The sequence below is a fragment of the Elephas maximus genome, chromosome 4, assembly GCF_024166365.1.
Source record: "Elephas maximus indicus isolate mEleMax1 chromosome 4, mEleMax1 primary haplotype, whole genome shotgun sequence".
In the NCBI taxonomy this organism is placed as follows: domain Eukaryota; kingdom Metazoa; phylum Chordata; class Mammalia; order Proboscidea; family Elephantidae; genus Elephas; species Elephas maximus.
The window spans coordinates 34,460,073-34,482,391 of NC_064822.1; the positions used below are offsets into that span (position 1 = coordinate 34,460,073).

Consider the following 22,319-nt stretch of genomic DNA (forward strand, 5'->3'; position numbering starts at 1 on the left):
CACTGAAGTCACTTGCAAAAAACGAGGCTCCAGGAATTGATGGAACTCCAGTTGAGATGTTTCAACACACAAAGCACTGGAGGTGCTCGCTCATCTACGCCAAGACATTTGGCCAGGTACCTGGCCAATCGACAAGGAGAGATTCATATTTGCACCCATCCAAAGAAAGGTGATTCAACAGAATGTGGAAATTGTCGAACAGTACCATTAATATATCAAGCAAGCAAAATTCTGCTGAAGATAATTCAAAAACATATGCAGCAGTACACCAATGAGGAACTGCCAGAAAGGCATGCCAGATTCAGAAGAGGATGTGGAACAACAGATATTATTGCTGATACAAAATGGCCCTTAGCTGAAAGCAAAGAACACCAGAAGGATGTTTATCTGTATTTTACAGACTATGCAAAGGCATTTGACTCTGTGGATCCTAAGAAATTATGGAAAACATCATGAAGAATGAGAATTCCAAAACACTTAACTGTGCTCACAAGGAACCTGTACATAAACCAAGAGGCAGTCATTCGAACAGAACAAAGGGATACTGTGTGGCTTACAGGCAAGAAAAATGTGTCAGGCTTGTATCCTTTCACCACACTTATTCGATCATGCTGAGCAAATAATCCGAGAAGCTGGAGTATATGAAGAACAGGGCATCAGGATTAGTGGAAGACTCATTAACAACCTGTATTATGCAGATGACACAACCTTGCTTGCTCAAAGTGAAGAGGACTTGAAGCACTTACTGATGAAGACCAAAGACTTCAGCTTCTTGTATGGATTACATCTGAACATAAAGAAAACAAAAATCCTCACGATTCTTCCTCACCTCCACTTGCTGCACATACAGTTTTTAAATCATTGAAATGGCTTCGAGCCTTTTCTTGCACTGAATAAGAACCGTATGTACCTGTTCTGACTTACCTACAAACTTGACTTAGAAGCACACTTAGGAACAGATCTCGTTCTTGACCCAGAGACTGCCAGTACATAACTCAAATCTCTGAATACAACTTCATATGGATCATCACTATCATCACATGGCCCTGTGTCTTTACCTTTTCTCCTTTTCTGTCTCTTACAAGGACGCTCACTCATCATTAGGTTTAAGACGCACCCTAATCCGCTATGATCCTTACCTTAATTACATCTGCAAAGGCTCTTACTACAAATACATTCCAAGGCTCCAGGTGGCCATATCACTATGGACGCCATTCAACCCACTACAATGAACAAACCAAATACAGCAGCATATCAAAAGGATTATAATACTCCTTGACCAAGCAGGATTTATCCCAGAATTAAAGGGTTGTTCAATATACAAAAATCAACGAACGTACTACACCATAGCAATAACCCATTGTCATCAAGTCGATTCTGACTCATAGCAACCCTACAGACAGAGTAGAACTGCCACATAATGTTTCCAAGGTGGATTCAAACTGCCAACCTTTCGATTAAGAGCCGAGCTCTTAACCACTCCAGCACCAGGGCTCCTCATATGCACACACACATACAAATATAATGGAAAACCTCATTTATAATAAATAACATTTACAACAGCAAAATAATAATAACCACAGTAATTGAACAGATGGAAAAAACCCACATGATCATTTCAACTGATGCAGAAAAAAATCTCACAAAATCCAACACCCTCCCAACAAAGCTAGCATTAATCCAAAAAACACAAAATAATAAATGTTGGAGAGGTTGTGGAGAGACTGCAACACTTACACACTGCTGGTGGGAATATAAAATGGCATAACCACTTTGGTAATCAACTTGGCGCTTCCTTAAAAAGCTAGAAATAAGGAATGCAGACCTCAAATTCTTGTAAAAAGACCAGACTTAATGGTCTAACTGAGACTAGAAGGACCCCTGAGGCCATGGTCCCCAGACCTTCTGTTAGCTCAAGACAGGAATCATTCCCAAAGTTGACTCTTCAGACAGGGATTGGACTGGACTATGGGACAGAAAATCATACTGGTGAAGAATGAGCTTCTTGGATCAAGTAGACACATGAGACTATGTGGGCAGCTCCTGTCTGGAGAGGAGATGATAGGGCAGAGGGGGTCAGAGGCTGGCCAAGTAGACACAAAAACAGACAGGAGTGTGCTGTGTCATTAGAGGGAGAGCAACGAGGAGTATATAGCAAGGTGTATATAAATTTTTATATCAGAGACTGACTTGATTTGTAACCTTTCACTTAAAGCACAATTAAAAAAAAAAAAAGGTAGAAATAGAACTACCATATGATCCAGCAATAACACACCTTGGAATATATACTAGAGAAATAGGAGCCCTCACACAAATAGATATATGCACACCCACGTTCACTGCAGCACTGTTCACAAAAGCAGAGAGATGGAAACAACCTAGCTGCCCATCAACGGATGAATGGATAAATTATGGTATATTCACACAATGGAATACTATGAAACAATAAAGAACAATGACGAAATCTGCAAAACATCTCATAACACAGGTGAATCTGGAAGATGTTACGCTGAGTGAAGTTAGTCAGTTGCAAAAGGACAAATGTTGTATGAGACCACTATTCTAAGAACTCAAGAAAAGGTTTAAACACAGAAGAAAACATTCTTTGATGGTTGTGAGGGTGGGGAGTGAGAGAGAGGGGTATTCACTAACTAGATAGTAGACAAGAATTATCTTAGGTGAAGGAAAGGACAACACACAATACAGGGAATACAGGGGCTAAACCGAAAGCTAAGAAGTTCCCTGAATACAACCAAACTCTTCAAGGGACAGAGTAGCAGGGGTAGGGGCCTGGGAACCATAGTTTCAGGGGACATCTAGGTCAACCGGCATTAACAAAGTGTATTAAGAAAATGTTCTCCATCCCACTTTGGTTGACTGGCGTCTGGGTTAAAAGCTAGCAAGCGGCCATCTAAGATCCATCAATTGGTCTCAACCCGCCTGGAGCAAAGGAGAATGAAGAACACAAAGACACAAGGAAAATATGAGCCCAAGAGACAAAAAGGGCCACATAAACCAGAGACTCCATCAGCCTGAGACCAGAAGAACTAAATGGTGCCCAGCTACCCCCAATGACCGCGCTGACAGGGAACACAACAGAGAGTCCTTGACAGAAAAGCGGGGTGCAGAACTCAAATTCTAGTGAAAAGACCAGACTAAATGGTCTGACTGATACTGCAGTGGACCTGGGAAGACATAGCCCCTGGACTCTCTGTTAGCCCTGAACTAAAACCATTCCTGAAGCCAACTCTTCAGACAAAGAATAGACTGGACTATAAGATACAAAATGATACTTGTGAAGAGTGTGCTTCTTAGCTCAAGTGGATACATAAGACTAAATGGGCAGCCCCTGTCCAGAGATGAGATAGCAGAAAGGGACAGGAGCTGGCTGAATGGACATGGGAAATACAGGGTGGAATGGAGGAGTGTGCTGTCACATTATAGGGAGAGTAACTATGGTGACATAACAATGTGTGCATACATTTTTGTATGAGAAACTAACCTGAACTGTAAACTTTCACTTAAAAGCACAAAAAAACTCAACATCATTTAATGATGAAGAACATTTAAAAGACGAGAAATAGAGGAGAACTTTCTCAACATAATAAACAGCATTTACGAAAAATCGCAGCTAACATTTTCCTCAATGATGAAAGACTGAAAATCTTCCAAAAGCAGTAACAAGGCAAGGATGCCCACTTTCAACAATTCTTTTCAACATATACTAGAAATTCTAGCTAAAACAATCAGTAAAGAAAAAGAAATAAAAGGCATCCAAACTGGAAAGGACAAAATACAACTCTCTCTACTCACAGATAGCATGAGCTTGATATACACAAAACCCTACTGTAGCCACAAAAAAAAAAAAAGTGGCAGAAAGGACAGAAGTAAATCTTCATGACGTTGGATTTGGCAATGAGTTATTTAGACATGACACCAAAAGCGAGAGCAATAAAAAATAAAACAAATCGGACTTCATCAAATTAAAAACTGTGTACTAACAGGCATTATCAAGAATGTGAAAAGACAACTCAGGAAATGGGAGAAAATATTTGCAAATCATGTATCTGATAAGGGTCTACTATCCAGAACATATAAAGAACCAAAAAAAAAGACAAACCAAACAGCCCAATTAAAAAATGGATGAACGATTTGAATAGACATTTCTCCACAGAGGATATACAAATGGCCAAGAAACATAAGAAAAGATGTCCAACATCAGTAGTCATTAGGGAAATGCAAATCAATACCACAATAAGCTACCACTTCATATGCACTGGGATAATAATTACTTTTAAGAAACAATACAAAACCAAAAAATAAACAGTAAATAACAAATACTGACAAAGATATAGGGAAACTGAAACCCCTGTACATTTCTGCATAGAATGTAAATGGTGCAGCCACTGTGGAAAACAGTTTGTACTTCCTCAAAAAGTTAAACAGAGAATCACCATGTCCATCAACAGAAGAAGAGATAAACAAAATGTGGTACACATATACAACTGAATTATTAGCCATAAAGAGAAATGAAGTCCTGATACATGCTATAATATGGATGAAGCTTGAAAATATTAGGGTGAGCGAAATAAGTCAAATACAAATGGACAAATATTATATGAATCCACTGATAGGAGATAAGCAAATGTATCGAGACCACAGTTTATTGGTGGTCCCCAAGAATAGGAGGGGGGAAGGATAAAGGGGGGTTCATTCCTTAGGGGCCCTGAGTTTCTATTAATGGTGGTGTAAGAATTTGGAAAAGGATAGTGGTAACAACTGCACAGGAAACCTAGCAGCACGACAGTTAACCATTTTTCACCAGGTTTGAAGCTGCCAGCCACTCCGCAGGAGAAAAGACCTGGCAATCTTTTCCTGTAAAGATTAACACTAAAACCAAACCAAACTCATTGCCATCAAGCTCATTCTGACTCATAGTGAGCCTACAGGACAGCTGGCACTGCCCCACAGGGTTTCCAAGAAGCGGCTGGTGGATTTGATTTGCCAGCCTTTTGGTTAGCAGCCAAATGCTTAACCACTGCGCCACCAGAGCTCCCCCATAAAGATTAAAAAAAAATAATAATAAAGATTACAGCCTAGCAAATCCTATGACACAGTTTTACTCCGTCATATAAGGTTGCTATGAGTCACAATCTACAGCACATAACAACTACTATATACAACATGGTGAATATAATGTCAATGAGTTGTAAAAACTGCTGAATTGGCAAATGTTTCTTAAAAAAGTAACAACCTGTAAAAATGTACAACCTTCGTATCTCTGATACCCATTCCTTCATTTTTCATCCCCTTGCTTCTTAGTCCAGTCCCACATCTTCACGGCATGGGACTTAGAGCAATAAAGAAGTCTCATCTTTGTGTGGTTTAAGTTCTACAGTTAAAGCACAAAAGAAAAAATGAGTGTGTCTTAGTTATCTAGTGCTGCTATAACGGAAATACCACAAGTGGATAGCTTTAACACACAGAAGTTTATTCTCTCATAGCCTAGGAGGCTAGAAGTCCAAATTCAGGATGCCACCTCCAGAAGAAGGCTTCTCTCTCTGTCGCCTCTGGAGGAAGGTCCTTGACATCTATCAACCCCTGGTCTAGTAGCTTCTCAACGCAGGGACACCCGGGTCTAATGGACGTGCTCCCAGCTCTTCTTTCTTGGTGTAGGAGATCTCTCTGCCTCTCTGCTCACTTCTCTCTTTTATATCTCAAAAAAGACTGACTCAAGATAGAACCTAATCTTGTAAATTGAGTCCTGCCTCAACATAACTGACGCACTAACATCACAGAGGTAGGATTTATAACACACAGGAAAATCACAACAGACAACAAGAGTGGACAATCACAATACTAGGAACTATGCCCTAGCCAAGTTGACACTTTTTTTTCTTTAATTTTTATTGTGCTTTAAGTGAAAGTTTACAAATCAAGTCATTCTCTCATACAAAAGTTTATATACATCCTGCTATATACTCCTAGTTGCTCTCCACCTTATAAGACAGCACACTCCTTTCCACTCTCTCTGTTTGTGTTCCTTTGACCAGCTTTTGACCCCCGCTGCCCTCTCAGCTCCCGTCAGAGAGGAGCTGCCCACAGTCTCATGTGTCTTCTTGATCCAAGAAGCTCACTTCTCACCAGTGTCATTTTCTATCCCATACTCCAGTCCAATCCCTATCTAAAGAGTTTGCTTTGAGAATGGTTCCTGCCTTGGGCTAACAGAAGGTCTGGGGACCATGACCTCCGGGGTCCTTCTAATCTCAGACCATTAAGTCTGGTCTCTTTACACAAGAATTTGAGGCCTGCATCCCACTGCCTTCCTGCTCCCTCAGGGATTCTCTGTTCTGTTCCCTGTCAGGACAGTCATCGGTTGTAGCCAGGCACCATCTAGTTCTGGTCTCAGGCTGATGTAGTCTCTGGTTTATATGGCCCCTTCTGTCTCTTGGCCTCATAATTACCTTGTTAACTTTGCTGTTCTTCATTCTCCTTTGCTCCAGGTGGGTTGAGACCAACTGATGCATCTTAGATGGGCGCTTGCTAGTGTTTAAAACCCCAGACGCCACTCTTCAAAGTGGGATGCAGAATGTTTTCTTAATAGATTGTATTATGCCAGTTGACTTAGATGTTCCCTGAAACCATGGTCCCCAAACCCCTGCCCCTGCTATGCTTGCCTTTGAAGTGTTCAGTTTATTCGGGAAACTGCTTTGCTTTTGGTTTAGTCCAGTTGTGCTGACCTCTCCTGTATTACGTGCTGTCTTTCCCTTCACCTAAAATAGTTCTTCTCTACTATCTAATTAGTGAATACCCTCTCCCTTCCTCCCTCCCCACTCCCATAACCATCAAAGAATATCTTCTTCTCTGTTTAAACTATTTCTCCAGTTTTTACAATAGCGATCTTATACAACCTTTGTCCTTTTGCAACTAATTTCATTCAGCATAATGCTTTCCAGATTCCTCCATGTTATGAAATGTTTCAGGGATTCATCATTGTTCTTTACCAATGCATAATATTCCATTGTATGAATATACCATAATTTCTTTATCCATTCATCCATTCAGTGGCACCCTCGTTGCTTCCATCTTTTTGCTATTGTAAACACTGCTGCAATGAACATGGGTGTGTATATATCTGTTCGTGTGACGGCTCTTACTTCTCTAGGATATATTCCAAGGAGTGGGGTTGCAGGATCGTATGGTAGTTCTATTTCTGTTTTTTTAAGGAAGCACCAAATCAATTTCCAAAGTGGTTTACCATTTTACATTCCCATCAGCAGTGTAAAAGTGTTCCAGTCTCTCCACAACCTCTCCAACATTTAGTATTTTGTGTTTTTTGGATTGATGCCAGCCTTGATGAAGTAAGATGGAATCTCATGGTAGTTTTGATTTGCATTTCTCTAAAGGCTAATGATCGTTGACACAGATTTTTGGGAACACAATTCAATCCCTAACGATGAGTATAATCAAAACTATCCTTGAAAAAGCCCTTAAATTCTGATAAAGTATATTGTGCCACACATGGTTTTGAATATACAAGTCTGTTGGATCAGATCAGTTCTATCCTTTTTGTCAGAAAGTGTTATGAAAGGCTCTCATATCATTTTCTTTAACTTTAATATACTTTATTTTTAGAACACTTCTATGTTTATAGAAAAATTGCACAGGAAGTATAGAAAATTGCCATATACTGCCCTCTCTCCCTGCTGTACTATTATTAACATCTTTGCATTACTGAGGTTCCATCTGTTACAGGTGGTGGACTAATGCTGATAGGTTATTATTCACTAAACTCCACAGTTTACAACAGGGTTCATTCTTTGTGTCGTAGGTTTTGACAAATGTGTAATGTCACGGACTCACCATTACAGCATCATATAGAATAGTTTAACTTCCCTAAAAATGACCTGTGCATCATCTGTTCATCCCTCCCCCGCTCCCTCTGAACCAGTGGCGACCACTGATCTTTTCACTATCTCTATAGTTTTGCCATTTTCAAGACTGTCGTATGGTTGGAATCATGAAGTATAGAGTCTTTTTGGACTAGCTTCTTTCAATTAACAACAGGCATTTAAGGTTCCTTCACATCTTTTTATAGCTTGGTATTTTGTTTTATTGTTGAATAATACTCAACTGTACGAATGTACCATAGTTTGTTTATCCGTTCACCTGTTGAAAGGCATCTTGGTTCCTTCCAATTTTTGGCAATTTATGACTAGAGCTGTTGAAAACATTCATGTGCAGGTTTTTGTGTGAACAGAGGTTTTCAATTTATTTACGTAAATATCTAGGAGCACTATTGCTGGATTGTACAGTAAGACTATGTTCACCTTTGCAAGCAACTGCCAGATTGTCTTCCAAAGTGGCTGTTCTACTTTGCATTTCCACCAGCAATGAATGAGAGTTCCTGTTGCTCCACATCCTCATCAGCATTTGGTGGTGTCACTGTTTGGGATCTTAGCCATTCTAGTTGGTATGTGGAGCCCTGGTGGCACAGCAGTTAAGAGCTCGGCTGTAACCAAAAGTTTGGCAGTTTGAATCCACCAGCCACTCCTCAGAAACCCTATGGGGCAGTTCTACAGTTCTACTCTATCCTATAGGGTCGCTTTGAGTCAGAATCAACTTGACAGCAACAGGTCTAATTTGGTTCAAGTTTTAATAGGCACATAATGACATCTCATTTATGTTTTAATTTGTAAAAAAAAAAAAAAGTTTTATTTTTATATTTTTAATTTTACAAGGTGTGTCACCACCTATCAGTTTGTTGTGCTGTGGTGGCTTGCATGTTGCTCTGATGCTGGAAGCTATGCCACAGAAATTTCTAACACCAGCAAGGGTACCCATGGTGGATAGTTTTCAGCAGAGCTTCCAGACTAAGACAGGCTAGAAAGAAAGCTGTAGCAATCTACTTCTGAAAATTAGGCAATGAAAACTCTATGCAACACAACAGAATACTGCCTGACACACTGCTAGAAAGTAGCCCCTGGTGGTGCAATGGTGAGGCGCTTGGCTGCTAACCAAAAGGTTAGCAGTTCAAACTCACCCAGTGGTTTAGCCAAAGAAAAGGCCTGGCGATATGCTCCCAAGATTACAGCCAAGAAAACCCTGTTACATGAGGCTGCTATGAGTCAGAACCAACTCAAAGGCACCCAACAACAACAACAACATAGTGCCAGAAGATGAGCCTCCTAGGTTAGAAGACACTCAAATACACAGTGGCCACAACATGGACTCCAAGCACACCATTGACTGTGAGGATGGCACAGGACCCAGCAACGTTTATCTGTGTTGTACATGAACAACTTTTCATGTTTACTTGTCATCTGTATGTCTTCTTTGTTGAGGTGTCTGTTCAGATCTTTTGCATCTTCTTAAATTGTTTTCTCATTGTTGAATTTTAAAAGTTCTTTGTGTATCTTAGACACAAGGCCTTTATCAAATATGTGTTTTTTCTGAATTCATTTTTAAATTTCTTATTCACAAATATAAGTAAGGTTATCACTACACTTTTTTTTTCCTTCACTATACTGGCCACATCAATAATGCCTTTCCCTTCTTTGTCAATGATAATCAAGAAATCCTTAAAATCATTCACAAGGGATTTCTATATAGGTTTGCCTAAAGTGTATGATCAGTGAGTAAAATGGCAGGCTGAATTATCTCTATAATTTAAATTCTTTCTCTACTCTCTCTGCCCCCACTTATTTCCAGACTATATAGCTGATTTCAAGTATACTGAATACACCTGTGATCCAGCTCCATTCATCTCAGGCCCTTCCAATCCATCTATCACAACATTGTCAAAGTGATTTTTCTAAAATAGAAATATCATGCTATTCCCAGCTTCAAGGGCTCCCTACAATCAACAGGATCAAGTTCTTAGTATGATCAAAAGAGAAGGAGAGAGGAGGGGAGAAGCGGGCAGGAAAACATGCCTATGTTGTCAGCCTCACCTCTCACAGGGCCTTAGTCTCAAACTTTAGAGTCTAATTCCAGATAATTTTTATATTCCTAAGATACCCATGTCTTTATCATTTGCTTCTCTCTTTTTTTTTTTTTTTGCCTGTAACACCATACTTTTCACAAACCAAGCTATTTCAAAACAATTATTTACCTTTAAAGACTGAGGCCTATTAAACAGATGAGATTAACAGAAATAAAAAGTTGAACAGAATCTCCTAATTCTCACCGCCAGAAAAAGAAAAACGCCCTAAACTAATACTTACAACATATTTTCCAGCATGATAAATGTAGGCATTAATGAATGATATTATCAATATTATAGATCAAGAACACCATGGGATTTGTTAACTAGCCTAGACGTGTTAATTAGCAATTCCACAGGAAAATGCCTTCTAGGTTTCAAGAGAACTTTACAAATCCAGTTTAGAACACAATTTAACTACAATTTTTTTAAATATACATTAGATTTAGAATATAACAAAGGTAGCATTTCAAATCAGTGAGGAAAATATGAACTAGTCAATAAATGGTGATGAAACAAATGGCAGCTAGCATTTTAGCACCTAAAAGAAAATAAAGTTGGGTCCATACCTCACACTGTATTACCTGGATACATTCCAAATATATCAAAGATTAAACTGTAAAAAAAAAAGAAAAGAAAAGAAAAAGAAACCATAAAAATACTAGAGGAAAATGTGAGAGCATTCCTTTATGACTTTAGAGTAGGGAAGGCCTTTTTAACTGTGATTCAAACGCCATGAAAAATAAGACTAATAAATTCAACTAAATAAAAATCAAAAACTTCTACATGGTAAAAAGCACCATAAGCAAAGGCTAACAACTGAGCAAAAAACAGTACAACTCACGTCACAAAAGTCTAATATATGAGGGGCTCCTAGGAAGGCTCTGACAAATCAAAAAGAAAAAGATCAGCAACCAAAAAGAAAAGCATATGAACAGTTTACAGAAAGAAAATACAAATACCTCTTAAAAATATGAAGAGATGCTCAACTTCACTCACAATAAGGGAAACGCAAAATAGCTGTTCTAAGTTACCAATTTTCACCTATTGGATTATCAAGACTATGAAGAAATAGCTTTTTGGTTTACAGCTGCTGTGAACATAAACAGGCACAACCACTGGGGAGACCCAAACCAAAATCCAGTGCTGTCGAGTCGACTGGGGAGAATAATCTGGGAATATCTATCAAAATTACAGTTAAGCAATCCCTTTATCCCAAAAGTTCCACTTTTTAGGATAATAATTCTACAGATATACTAAAAAACAAGCAAAATGACATATATATACAAGGTTATTTACTATAACCACTGAAGTATGAGTCATAAAAGAAAAGATTACAAACAACACTAAAATCCAGCAACATATGACTAACATGGTAAAAAAGAAAGCTCTATACTGATAAAGGAAAGATAAACTGTTCAGTGAAAAACATTAAGATTCAGAAGAGAATGTCTAATATTTACCCATTTGTTTAAAATTGGGGAGAAAAATACGTATTTGTGCACTGATATATTGTCTGTATGTACAAAAGAAATCCACAAGGCTATACAAGAAAAGTATTAACAGCAATTACCACGGTGGCAATTAAGTCTTCAAAAAACTAAGCAAATGGGGAACAGGAGTGGGAGGGAGGGTTTTAATTTAGTTAGTTTTTAATTCGGACAATGTAACTGTACATCATAATCTAAACATTAAATTTTAAAATACATATAAAGCTAACCAAAGACAATGCATTTTTCCCATTTATTTACTTATGCAATTACTCTATTCTATGCCAGAAATACTTTATAGAGTTAGCTGCCCAAAATGGAAAAAAGTAATCTAATAGCAGTTTTACCCTTACCTCTTTTAGTTTCCTCACCAGTAACCTAATTATTATGGTATACCACAGCAGTTTCAGAAATTCGTGTCTACATATTTAACTATATTACTGAGTTGCAAAGAAATATAACTTCTTTGACTAACGGAAGTAAAAGCAGAGATGCAACTGAGAAACACACAAAGGTCTTCAGGTAAGCACAATGAAATTTAGAGACAGAAGTCAGCATTTCCTTATATTCAAACAACCAAGGTCCTCGGGATGTTAAAATTAACAGTCACTAGACACCTCACCTCTTTAGACATATATAAACCCAAAACAAAAAACCAAAAACCCCATTGCTGTCGATTCCAACTTATAGCAATCCCATAGGACAGGGCAGAACTGCTCCATACAGCTTCCAAGGAGCTGCTGGTAGATCTAACTGCCAACCTTCTTGTTAACAACCAAGCCCTTAACCACTGTACCACCAAGGCTCACCACAGATACACAGGAAAAGAAAAAAGAATCTAAACAACGGATTTTAGCTCTAACAAAATAGTGGCTTATTTTTCCAAAAATAATTTCTAGTATTAGCAACAAATTGTGTCCATAAAAAAAAAAAAATCCATATTATTTAATTAGAAGTACGTAGATCATTCTTTACAAAATAATCAATGCATACATATGCCCAGAAGGTAGAAAAATTATGTTTCAATATCAAAAGGATTTCATAAATTATACCACTACTGTTAAAAATATTTCAGTAGTAAACACAATTTAATTTGGTAAAATAATATGAACTATCAGATATTTTTAAATACTCACTACCCTACCTATTTTCAATAAAAAAAAAACTTTCAAAAGTTACTGCACTTACCCCCATTGTCTGTTCTTTTTAAAGCTCCATCTTTATGGGGACATAGTTCACATCTCTATTAAAAAACAGAAACAGAAAATGAAGAGATTTTTCAGATTACCACAAATATAACATCTTCTTCCCTTGCAACTTCAAAAGCATTAAAAATATGGGGCAATATCCGTACTAGTTGCCACCAAAAATATTTTAAAATATTCCTCACAAAGTAATTCTTATCCTTGACATGGGATCTTTTCAGAGCATCAGATAGCAACTTTAAAAAGGTAAATTTTACTGGAAATCTTTTTCTTTTTAATGTTATATTAACAAAAACCGTTAAGAGTCAACATTTGCCTTTATCTAGGATCAGCCAGAATTACTGCAGTCAGTTAGGCCTGGTTTCTCCTAAAATAATAAGCCAAAATCAATCATTTAGAATTGGATTGACATGGATAGGCACCGTGATCTTAAGGAACTGATCTAAATACCTTACTCTCATCATTAACACACAATGGCACTCAAAAGTTATTGTAGCCAATCTCCCCACCACTCTCACAATTTAAAACTAGAAATAAACATAGCATCAAGTACTGCCATTTCTTTTCGCTACTGGAAAAAAGGGCATATATAATTATGTAAGTAATAAAGTAAGATTCAATGGCATTGTCTTAACTATAAAAAAATATGTTCCAGGAGGTCACATCTGAATATTTATTATTTATAACCTACCTCATTCCCATAGGTATTTTTATAGCAAAAAATACAGTAACATAAAAAAAATCCAAAGGAAGATGAAATAGTAAATAAGTACATAAAATATAAGCCATGAGATCCTGTATTTCTCTTCTTTCAGGATTTCACTCTCTAGGTTTTGGTGTTACCTCTTTGGCAGCACTTGCCAATCACCTTAAAAACCAGCTGCTAGTCAAGTAGATTCTGACTCACAGCAACTCCACACGTGTCAAAGTAGAATTGTGCTTCACAGGATTTTTATTGTCTGATTTTTCAGAAGAACATCTCTAGGTTTTCTTTCAAGGTACAGCACCTTATATCTGGGTGGACTTGAACCTCCAACCTTTCATTTGGCAGCCAAGCACTTTTAACTGTTTGTACCTCCCAGGAACTCCAAATACCTTACCTGACCTTTAAATACTGTACTTTCTCAGGGCTCTGGCCTAGGATGCCTTCTATTTTCACGTTAAACGCCAGACAATCTCATTCAATTCCAAACTTCCCATTACCAATTAAATTATAAGGATGTGTCAATGATTCACAAATTTCACCTCATATTTAGAGCTAGCTTAGAATTTCAGACCCAGATATAAAACTTCCTATATTAAACAGATTTTACACTCTGTCCAAAATTTATGATAACATTTGTTCTTCTTTCAGTTTTACCTGTCTTAGTAATGGCATTCACAATCATATTTCCTAATACAAAACACCCAGACATAATCTGTGACAGCTTCACCCTACACCTCATTTTAATCAGTCAATATGTATTGCCCACTCTTCCTCCTAAACAGTGCTGAGACTTGTCTACTTCTCTGTATCTCCACTATTAGCCTAGTGCAAGCTAACATCATCTTTAATCAGGACCATTTCCATGTTCTCCTAGATAGTCTCTCTATATGTACTTTTAACCAACCACAACCAATCTACTTTCCACAACAGAGTGAATTTCAAAAATGCACATCCCAACATATCACTGCCCATTTAAAACCCTTCAATGCGTTCCCTACATAATCTATGTACCATTAAAACCTTCTCCTTTCTCCATCTCTCTGAGCCATACTGACTTTTCTTCTTTCAGTTCCTGAACACTCCAGAGCCCATTCCTGCTTCCCAGGCTTTACATGTGCTGTTTATAGTCTAACTGTAATAATGTCCTTCACCCCACCCTTCTTTCAGCTGACCTACTTCTATCGGCCCTCAGGTTTTTCCTTAAAGTCACTTAGTTACTCAATGAAGGGTTCTCTAAATCCTGAAATGAGGTTAGGTGCCATATAATGAATTACCTATACTTTCTTTCTTGGCATTTATCACAATCACAATTAATTACTTCCACAGGTATGTTGATCACCTCTGCTACCCTACAGAAGCTCTATCTCATGGCTATAGAAAGTCTCCTGATACAGCCACACAAAAAAAATGTAAGTGGATGAATGGAAGGAATGAGAACACAAGCACACTTGTTAAAGGCAGGCAATAGTTTGCTTCTAAGTTATACAACAGCCTCCCCTACAAAGGGAAACACTATTACCTATACGATTTATTTTGTGGGCAGAAAACAGGTGCTCATAAAAGCATAACTAAGTCTAATATCAAGACTAGGACCAAAGACAGATTTCTCCCTGGGGATGATTAGGTGTAAAAATAACTGACAACTGGGGAAGAAAAAATTAAATTTAACTAATCAATGATACAACTTCAAAATGTTTGAAAAACAATTTCAATCTAAGAACTAAAGGCAAATATAGTCAAACTTAATGAATTAAAGACTTCAATAAAAGGAAAACACTAGACTAGACAATGGATTAATAAGCAGATATTTAAAGTCTTTTTTAATTTAAAAAAACAAGAGTAGATGCAACAAATATACAAGAAAGCATTTAGCCTTACTTGTATTCAAATATGAATACAAAAATCACAAAGAAATAGGCACTTTTGCTCATTAAGTTAGTAGAGTTTTTCTTTAAAAATAATCCTTCACAGGGGGCACAGTCATGGAAACATCCTAGACATAACCAAACTGCTGGAGCAACTGAGGTACTGGGCTTGAGGGCTAGGGATCATAGTCTCAGGGGACACCTAGGTCAACTGGCATAACATCGTCTGTTCATAAAGACAATGTTCTACATCCTATTTTGGTGAATAGTGTCTGGGGGTCTCAAAACCTTGCGAGTGGCCATCTAAAATACACCTATTGCTCCTGTCACATGTGGAGCAAAGGAGAAGGAAGAAAACCAATGACTCAAGGGAACAATTAGTCCAAGAGACTAATGGACCACAGGAACCACAGCCTCCACTAGCCTGAGACTAGAAGAATTTGATGGCGTCCAGCTACTACTACCAACTGCTCTGACCAGGATCACAACAGAAGGTCCCAGTTAGAGTGGGGGAAAAAATGTAGAATAAAATTCATTAAAAAGACCAGATTTACTGGTTCAAGACTGGAGGAACCCCCAGAACTATGACCCTTAGACACCCTTCTAACTTGGAACTAAAGCCATTCCTGGAGAACACCTTTCAGCCAAATAATACACAGGCTTATAAACAATTTAACACTCATGAGGAAAGTAATCCTTAGAACAATCACCTATATGAGACCAAAACGACAACGTCTGCCCAACAGCAAAGATGACAAGGCAGGAAGTGGCAGGAAAACTGGAGGCATGGAAATGGGGAACTCAGGTGGTAATGGGGAGGGTGCTGGCACATTGTGGGGATCGCAACCAATGTCACAGAACAATCTACGTATAAACTATTGAATGGGAAACTAATTTGCTCTGTAAACCTTCACCTACAGCATAAAAAAAAAAAAATCCCTATATAACATCTTCAAATGACAAAATTATAGAAATGGTAAACATATTAGTGGTTGCCAAGGGCTAAAAATGAGGCATGGTGGTTCAGTGTAGACTTCTCATCTTGCATGTGAGAGACCCAAGTTTGTTTCCCAGCCAACACAAGTCAGGAGCAGCTACTGCTCATCTGTCAGTGGAGGCTTGCGTATTGGTATAATGCTGAACAAGTATCACCAGAACTTCCAGAATAAGATGAACTAGGAAGAAAGGCCTAACAACCTGCTTCTGAGAAACAGCCATTGAAAACCATATGGATCACAACTACCCTATCCACAACTATCATGGGGATTGGAAAGGACTCAGCAGCATTTTGTTCCTTGTGCATGGGGTCATCATGAATCAGGAGCCTTGATGCTAATGAACAACAACATGGGATGAAGAGAGGGTGGGGGAAGTAGGGAAGTGGGTGTAGCTATAAAGGGCAACACGAGGGATCCATGTGGTAAATGAATTATTCTTATCTTGACTGTATCAACATCAATATCTTGGTGTGATATTATACTATACTTCTGCAAGATGTCAGCACTGGGGGAAGCTGGGCAAAGGGTACACAATTATCTCTCTGCATTATTTCTTACATCTGTGTATGAACCTAAATGTTTCTCAAAATTAAAAGTTTTATTAAAAATATTTGTATCTCTAACAGTGGTGGAATATTTGGAAAAAGATTGTGAGAATGATTGCACAACTTCAAGAATGTAATCAATGTAACTGTACATGTTGAAATTGAAATGATTTGTTCTGCTGTACTTTCATCAAAAAAAATAAAATCTATATACCTATAAAAAATATACATATTTGTATCTCTACATACCTAAGAATAAGAACACTCACTTCTGCTAAAGTAAAAGCAAAGAGACTTAGTGATGGTAATACAACTTACAAATTGGGGAAAAAGAGGACAGCGAGGAAATGTACCAAGTTCTCTAAAGCATGGAGGGAGAAGCATGCTTTTATAGTAAAGACTCTACTTTCAACTACCTTCTTCCTGGAACATCTTGAGTAAACTTGATCTCCTACAATCACATTTCTGACCCCTACCCTTTCATATTAAGAGCTGCTAAACTGCATTCCTGACCCCTACCCTTATTTACATAAGAGCGGATATAGGGTGCTATGAGGAGGAATCAGCTGGAGGGTAACAGGTTTAGTTTTTTTTTGTTTGTTTGTTCGGCTTGGGGCAAGAGTCAGGCCAGTTACACAAGATGATTAATAGGAGGCCAGAGTCTTCTAGTCCCACCCAGCCAGCAGCACAAGGCCATGTGCATATGAATAGGAAGAAGCCAGGGTTATGTTCTCAGAAATGCAGAAGCAAAACCTTGTAACAAAATGGAGTTGTGACTCAGACCTCATTTCATTCATTTTATTATGCCAACTGACTCAGTTTTAGAGGTTCATTAACATATCCCCCCCCCACTTTGTTCAAGCCTCCTGTAGGAAGCACTGAACACCCATAATGGAGTTATCTTTCTTCTGCAATGACTTCTTGGGTATGTCACAGGCCCAAGTATCAAAAGTACTAGACCTTAAGGTCATTGGGCTAATGTTCTTCTTCACCTTGTCGTATTAATAGGCTTCAGCTTCAGGGTGAGTTGACTACTGTCAGGGTCAGTGTTGCCAACAGTGCTGGATTTGAGAGAATAACTTGGCATTCAAAAATGCTAACTCCAGGTGTGAAATCAATTGCTATATTTCTCTTATAAATTTGGTTTCTTCTAATTCTTTGAATACACTGAACAGGACATATAATGATTACACCAACAATTAAAATAATCAGTCTAGTTTGTAATATAAAACACAGCTAAGAACCAACACCGTTACATAACTAGCAAGAGGACTACTTCCCCAGATGTATTAGTCCACGAGCAGCAAGACATATTGGCAACAGTGCAAACCTTTCCTTGTAGGGCTAATAAAAAGACCAGATTCTAAAGAACTTTGTTGAGCTGCCATCCCATCAGCAATATTATCAGCAATCTAAGCCATTGTGGCAGATAGACTGTGAATAGGTTTTTCTAATTATAGTCTACCATAAATAGGAACAAATGCTTGAAGAAAGGACCAGCCCCACCCAGGCTCCAGGGGTTAACATAAGAGATGCTTCTAAATATACTTTGGCAATTAGTTATCTTGGCTAAGTGAGCATTTGTCCAAAACCAAGGGGGTTTCAGGCAAAAGACTAGGAAATCAATTTGGCAATTGGGATCAAAAGGGTCACAGGCAGTTTCTCTGTTCTGATTAGGGTTAGATTAGAACGTGGTATCTTAGGCTAGGCCAGCAATCCAGGGGGAAGCCATAGTCTAACTCGTATGTTATCAGAAGTATTAAACAAACATTTTAGGCCATACAAGCACAGTTAATAACAGTAGCTATACTAATGAAGCAAAGTCCACAAAATTCAGCAAGATATGTGGAATCTTATTCCATGATCTCGGAATCAGCTGTCTACCTCAGATGTCATCTGCTTCTGGCCACTTGGGCAGTTGAAAGTGATTTTTAAATCTCCACAGAACTAACTAGTCCACAGAGGTATCTTGGCCCCTTTTAGCTGTGACAAATGAATCCAAGGTTTGACTCTTTCTAACTTGGATTTTAGGAATCCAACTTTTGGTCATTAAAGGCTCCTTTAACCTGTGAAAACAACTCATGGGATATTCTATAGTCAGTATAGTGTTATTAGTTACTAAAATAGCTGACTTTTACATCAAAAAAGAAAAATAAAAAGTAGTTTCTTAGATCAAGAATACAGAACACTGAACATATGCAATATTCTAACATAAACCTTACAAGGATACTTTTAGTTTACGCAGTCCTATGTAGTTAATTTGGTTACATGCAATTCTGGATCAGTAGAATCCTGTTCATGAGTGTGAAATTGTCCATTTCTGTTGAAATATTTTGGTCAGTGAATCATTAAACTTATCTACAGACAACAAAACTTGATACAGACATGATTAACTTATAATAATAAAAATATTTCTTAAAAATGAAAGACCTGGTGGAAATTAACTACACAAGTCATGCAAAGCCAAATAAAGTCAATTTAAAAAGAAACTTTAGACAAAAATATTTCTAAACCTAATGGTTAACCTTATTTTCAAAGAGCTTCAGATACATAATAATCTTAAGACATTAACACCATATAGTCAGGATGTATCAAGAATATACTAAGATTATCAAGTCTCTAAACATCTGAACAGTAATAAAAAAAAACTCCATGAGTAAATGATGTGAATTCCCTAGTTAGAACTATTGACTTTGATGATGCCAGATTCAAAAAGAAACAAAGTTGCAACCAAGTTAGCAATTAAAAAAATAATAAAATTATGACATAATAGTATGCACCTGTTGTTTAATCAGGCAAAAGAACACAAGAAACACGAACACATGAATTTTTAACCCCCCCCCCAAAAAAAACTGGCACTTCTGATTTGACAACAGGTTTCATGTAACCCATAACACATTAAATAAACTTTTTTCTTTTAGCATTGTTTCTTTTATAACATGGTACAAATTCTTTGTGGCTTTCTACAAAGTTTCAAAGTTGTCAGTTTATCACAGGCCACCGAGAAATAATACTTGAGTTATTTTACCAAAGATCTGAAAGGCAAAATCCTTAGGTTTTTCAAAGCCATGAGGCTTGATTATCAATGGGAGTTTATTCTAATGAGACATAGAATCTTTGCATTCAAGGCAGATTACACAAAGAATAAATTAACTTTTCAATCCAGCAATCAAAGAAAATTTTGTTATTTTAACAGCAAGAAACCCTATTCTTTGTTTTATATTCTATTTAACATTAACGCTCCTAAAAATCTCATAAATTAACCCATCACACTTTAGCCAGCCAGATGAAACTCTGACCATGTCAAATAAATTCCTTTTCAAACACTGCCTTTGTGGTGTATCTTGTATAGTATAGCCCTTCAAAAGCAAAAATGAACGTACTCATTAGCAGGTCCGAATATATACATATATATATAACCTTTCTCTCTGGCATAAAAAGCAAAAACATATAAACTTTAAATGACAATGAGTATCTACAAACTCAATTTAATATCCTAAAGATCTTATAAATTATTTTAAGCCTATATACCATAAAACATAATTACTGTTGAAATAAAGCTTGTTTTCATTCAAACTTTTACCATTTCCCATATTTTCCACAATCTAACTTTTAGTCCTTTAAGATTTTATCAACCAGTTTAGGAAGTCACAAAGTCTCTGCTGAGCCTAATTCACTGATATAGATAACAACCTTAAGTGTCTAGATGGGGTGAAAACATTTCCCCGGCCCATTTTAAGTGTGTCCATCATGATTTCCACCTTTTAGCTTCCTAGAACTCTTCCATAATAGAGAGATCGTCTTTCTTTTATGATGGGGATCCACCTAATTTCTGATGCTATAGTACAGGCATTTTTCTTATCTTCTTTTGTCTTAACAGGTCCTTATCTAATTAGGAGGGGTCCCTCAAAAGTCTCTCTGCAGATGCATGGTCTCAGAGGCTGGGGTTAAGAAGGCCTGATCCTGCCCCTTCCTGGCTATCTTGTGTCTCGGGGTCAAAGACTAAGAATCAGTCATCCCAAAGACTAAGAATCAGTCATTCCAATTCATTTACATATGTTTAAGTTGGCCTAAGTATTTTGAAAGACAAAACGTAATCACATTCTTTCCCTTTTACTATTCTCTTGATAAGCACTTTGGTCTTTTATTTATCACAATTTTTTATCTGCCCAGTAAATACCAAAGCTCTTCAGCAGCTCTGTAAATAAACCCATCAATTCTTGGCTAACCATTTTTTTCTTCTTTAGGCTTGTCCTATGCCTCCCTTTTCCTTAAATGAAACACATTTCACAAAATATCTATCTTTAAGATACTTAGAAAGGTTTTGCTTTTTACAATTCACTTTCATTAATTCCTGGGAATATGTTCTTATTGTTGTTAAAAGAAAAAATAAAAAAAAATTTTTTTTTTTTGTTAGGTACTGTCAAATTCGTTCAAATACACAGCAATCCTATTTACAACAAAATGAAACACTGCCCAGTCCCATACCATCCTCATAGCCATTGCTACGTTTAAGCTCACTGCTGCAGCCACTGTCTGTCACTCCATCTTGTTGAGGATATTCCCCTTTTTCACTGACCCTCTACCTTGCCAACCATGATGTCCTTCTCCAGGGACTGGTCCCTCCTGATAACATGTCCAAAGTACATGAGATGATGTCTCGCCATCCTTGCTTACAAGGAGCACTCTGGCTGTACTCTTCCAAGACAAATCTGTTCATTCCTCTGGCAGTCCACGGTATAGTCAATATTCTTCACCAACACAATAGTTCAAACAGATCAATTCTTCTTTGTCTTCCTTATTCACTGTCCACCTTTTGCATATATTTGAGGCAACTGAAAATACCATGGCTTGGGTCAGGCACACCTTAGTTCTGAAACTGACATTTTTGCTTTTTAATGCTTTAAAAAGGTCTTTTGCAGCTGATTTGCCCAATGTGATATGTCTTGATTTCCTGACTGCTGCTTCCATGGGCACTGATTGTGGATCCAAGTAAAATGAAATCCTTGACAACATCAATCTTTTCTCCATTTACCATGATGTTGCTTATCATTTCGGCTGTGAGGATTTGTTTTCTTTATGTTAAGGTATTATCCATACTGAAGACTATAGTCTTTCATCTTCATCAATAAATGCTTCAAGCTCTACAACTACACAAATTAACATAAAACCTCACACCAAAAGCCTTACTGCCCCCCTTTCTATTACAAGCTACATCATGTCTAGTTTCCAACACAAAATTACAAAACATGGCCGAAAGGGAAAAAAATTCTGAAGGGAGACAGCAAGCATCATAAGACTCAGCTCTGACACAGGTGTGAGAACTATCATATAAAGAATTATAAAATCACTATGAGGGAGCCTAGGTGGTGCACTGATTGAGAGTTCAACTGCTAACCAAAAAGTAGGCAGTTCAAATCCACCAGCCATTCCTTAGAAACCCCATGGGGCAGTTCTACTATGCCCTATAGGGTCACTATGAGTCAGAATCAACTTGACAGCAATGGGTGGTTGTTTTTTGGGGT

The 22,319-nt window shown here is 37.6% G+C and overlaps 1 protein-coding gene across 10 annotated transcripts in view; it reads right to left on the reverse strand.

Moving 5' to 3' along the window:
- MLLT10 (MLLT10 histone lysine methyltransferase DOT1L cofactor) overlaps positions 1–22,319 on the reverse strand; it is a 301,040-nt gene that overhangs the window by 224,804 nt on the left and 53,917 nt on the right. For 9 of the 10 annotated variants that reach the window (XM_049881865.1, XM_049881866.1, XM_049881870.1 and 6 more), the window contains exon 4: positions 12,664–12,718. The exons of the other annotated variant lie outside the window; for it this stretch is intronic. In XM_049881865.1, the coding sequence (XP_049737822.1) occupies positions 12,664–12,718 (55 nt within the window). The remainder of the gene's footprint in view (positions 1–12,663; positions 12,719–22,319) is intronic. 10 annotated transcript variants of the gene reach the window in all.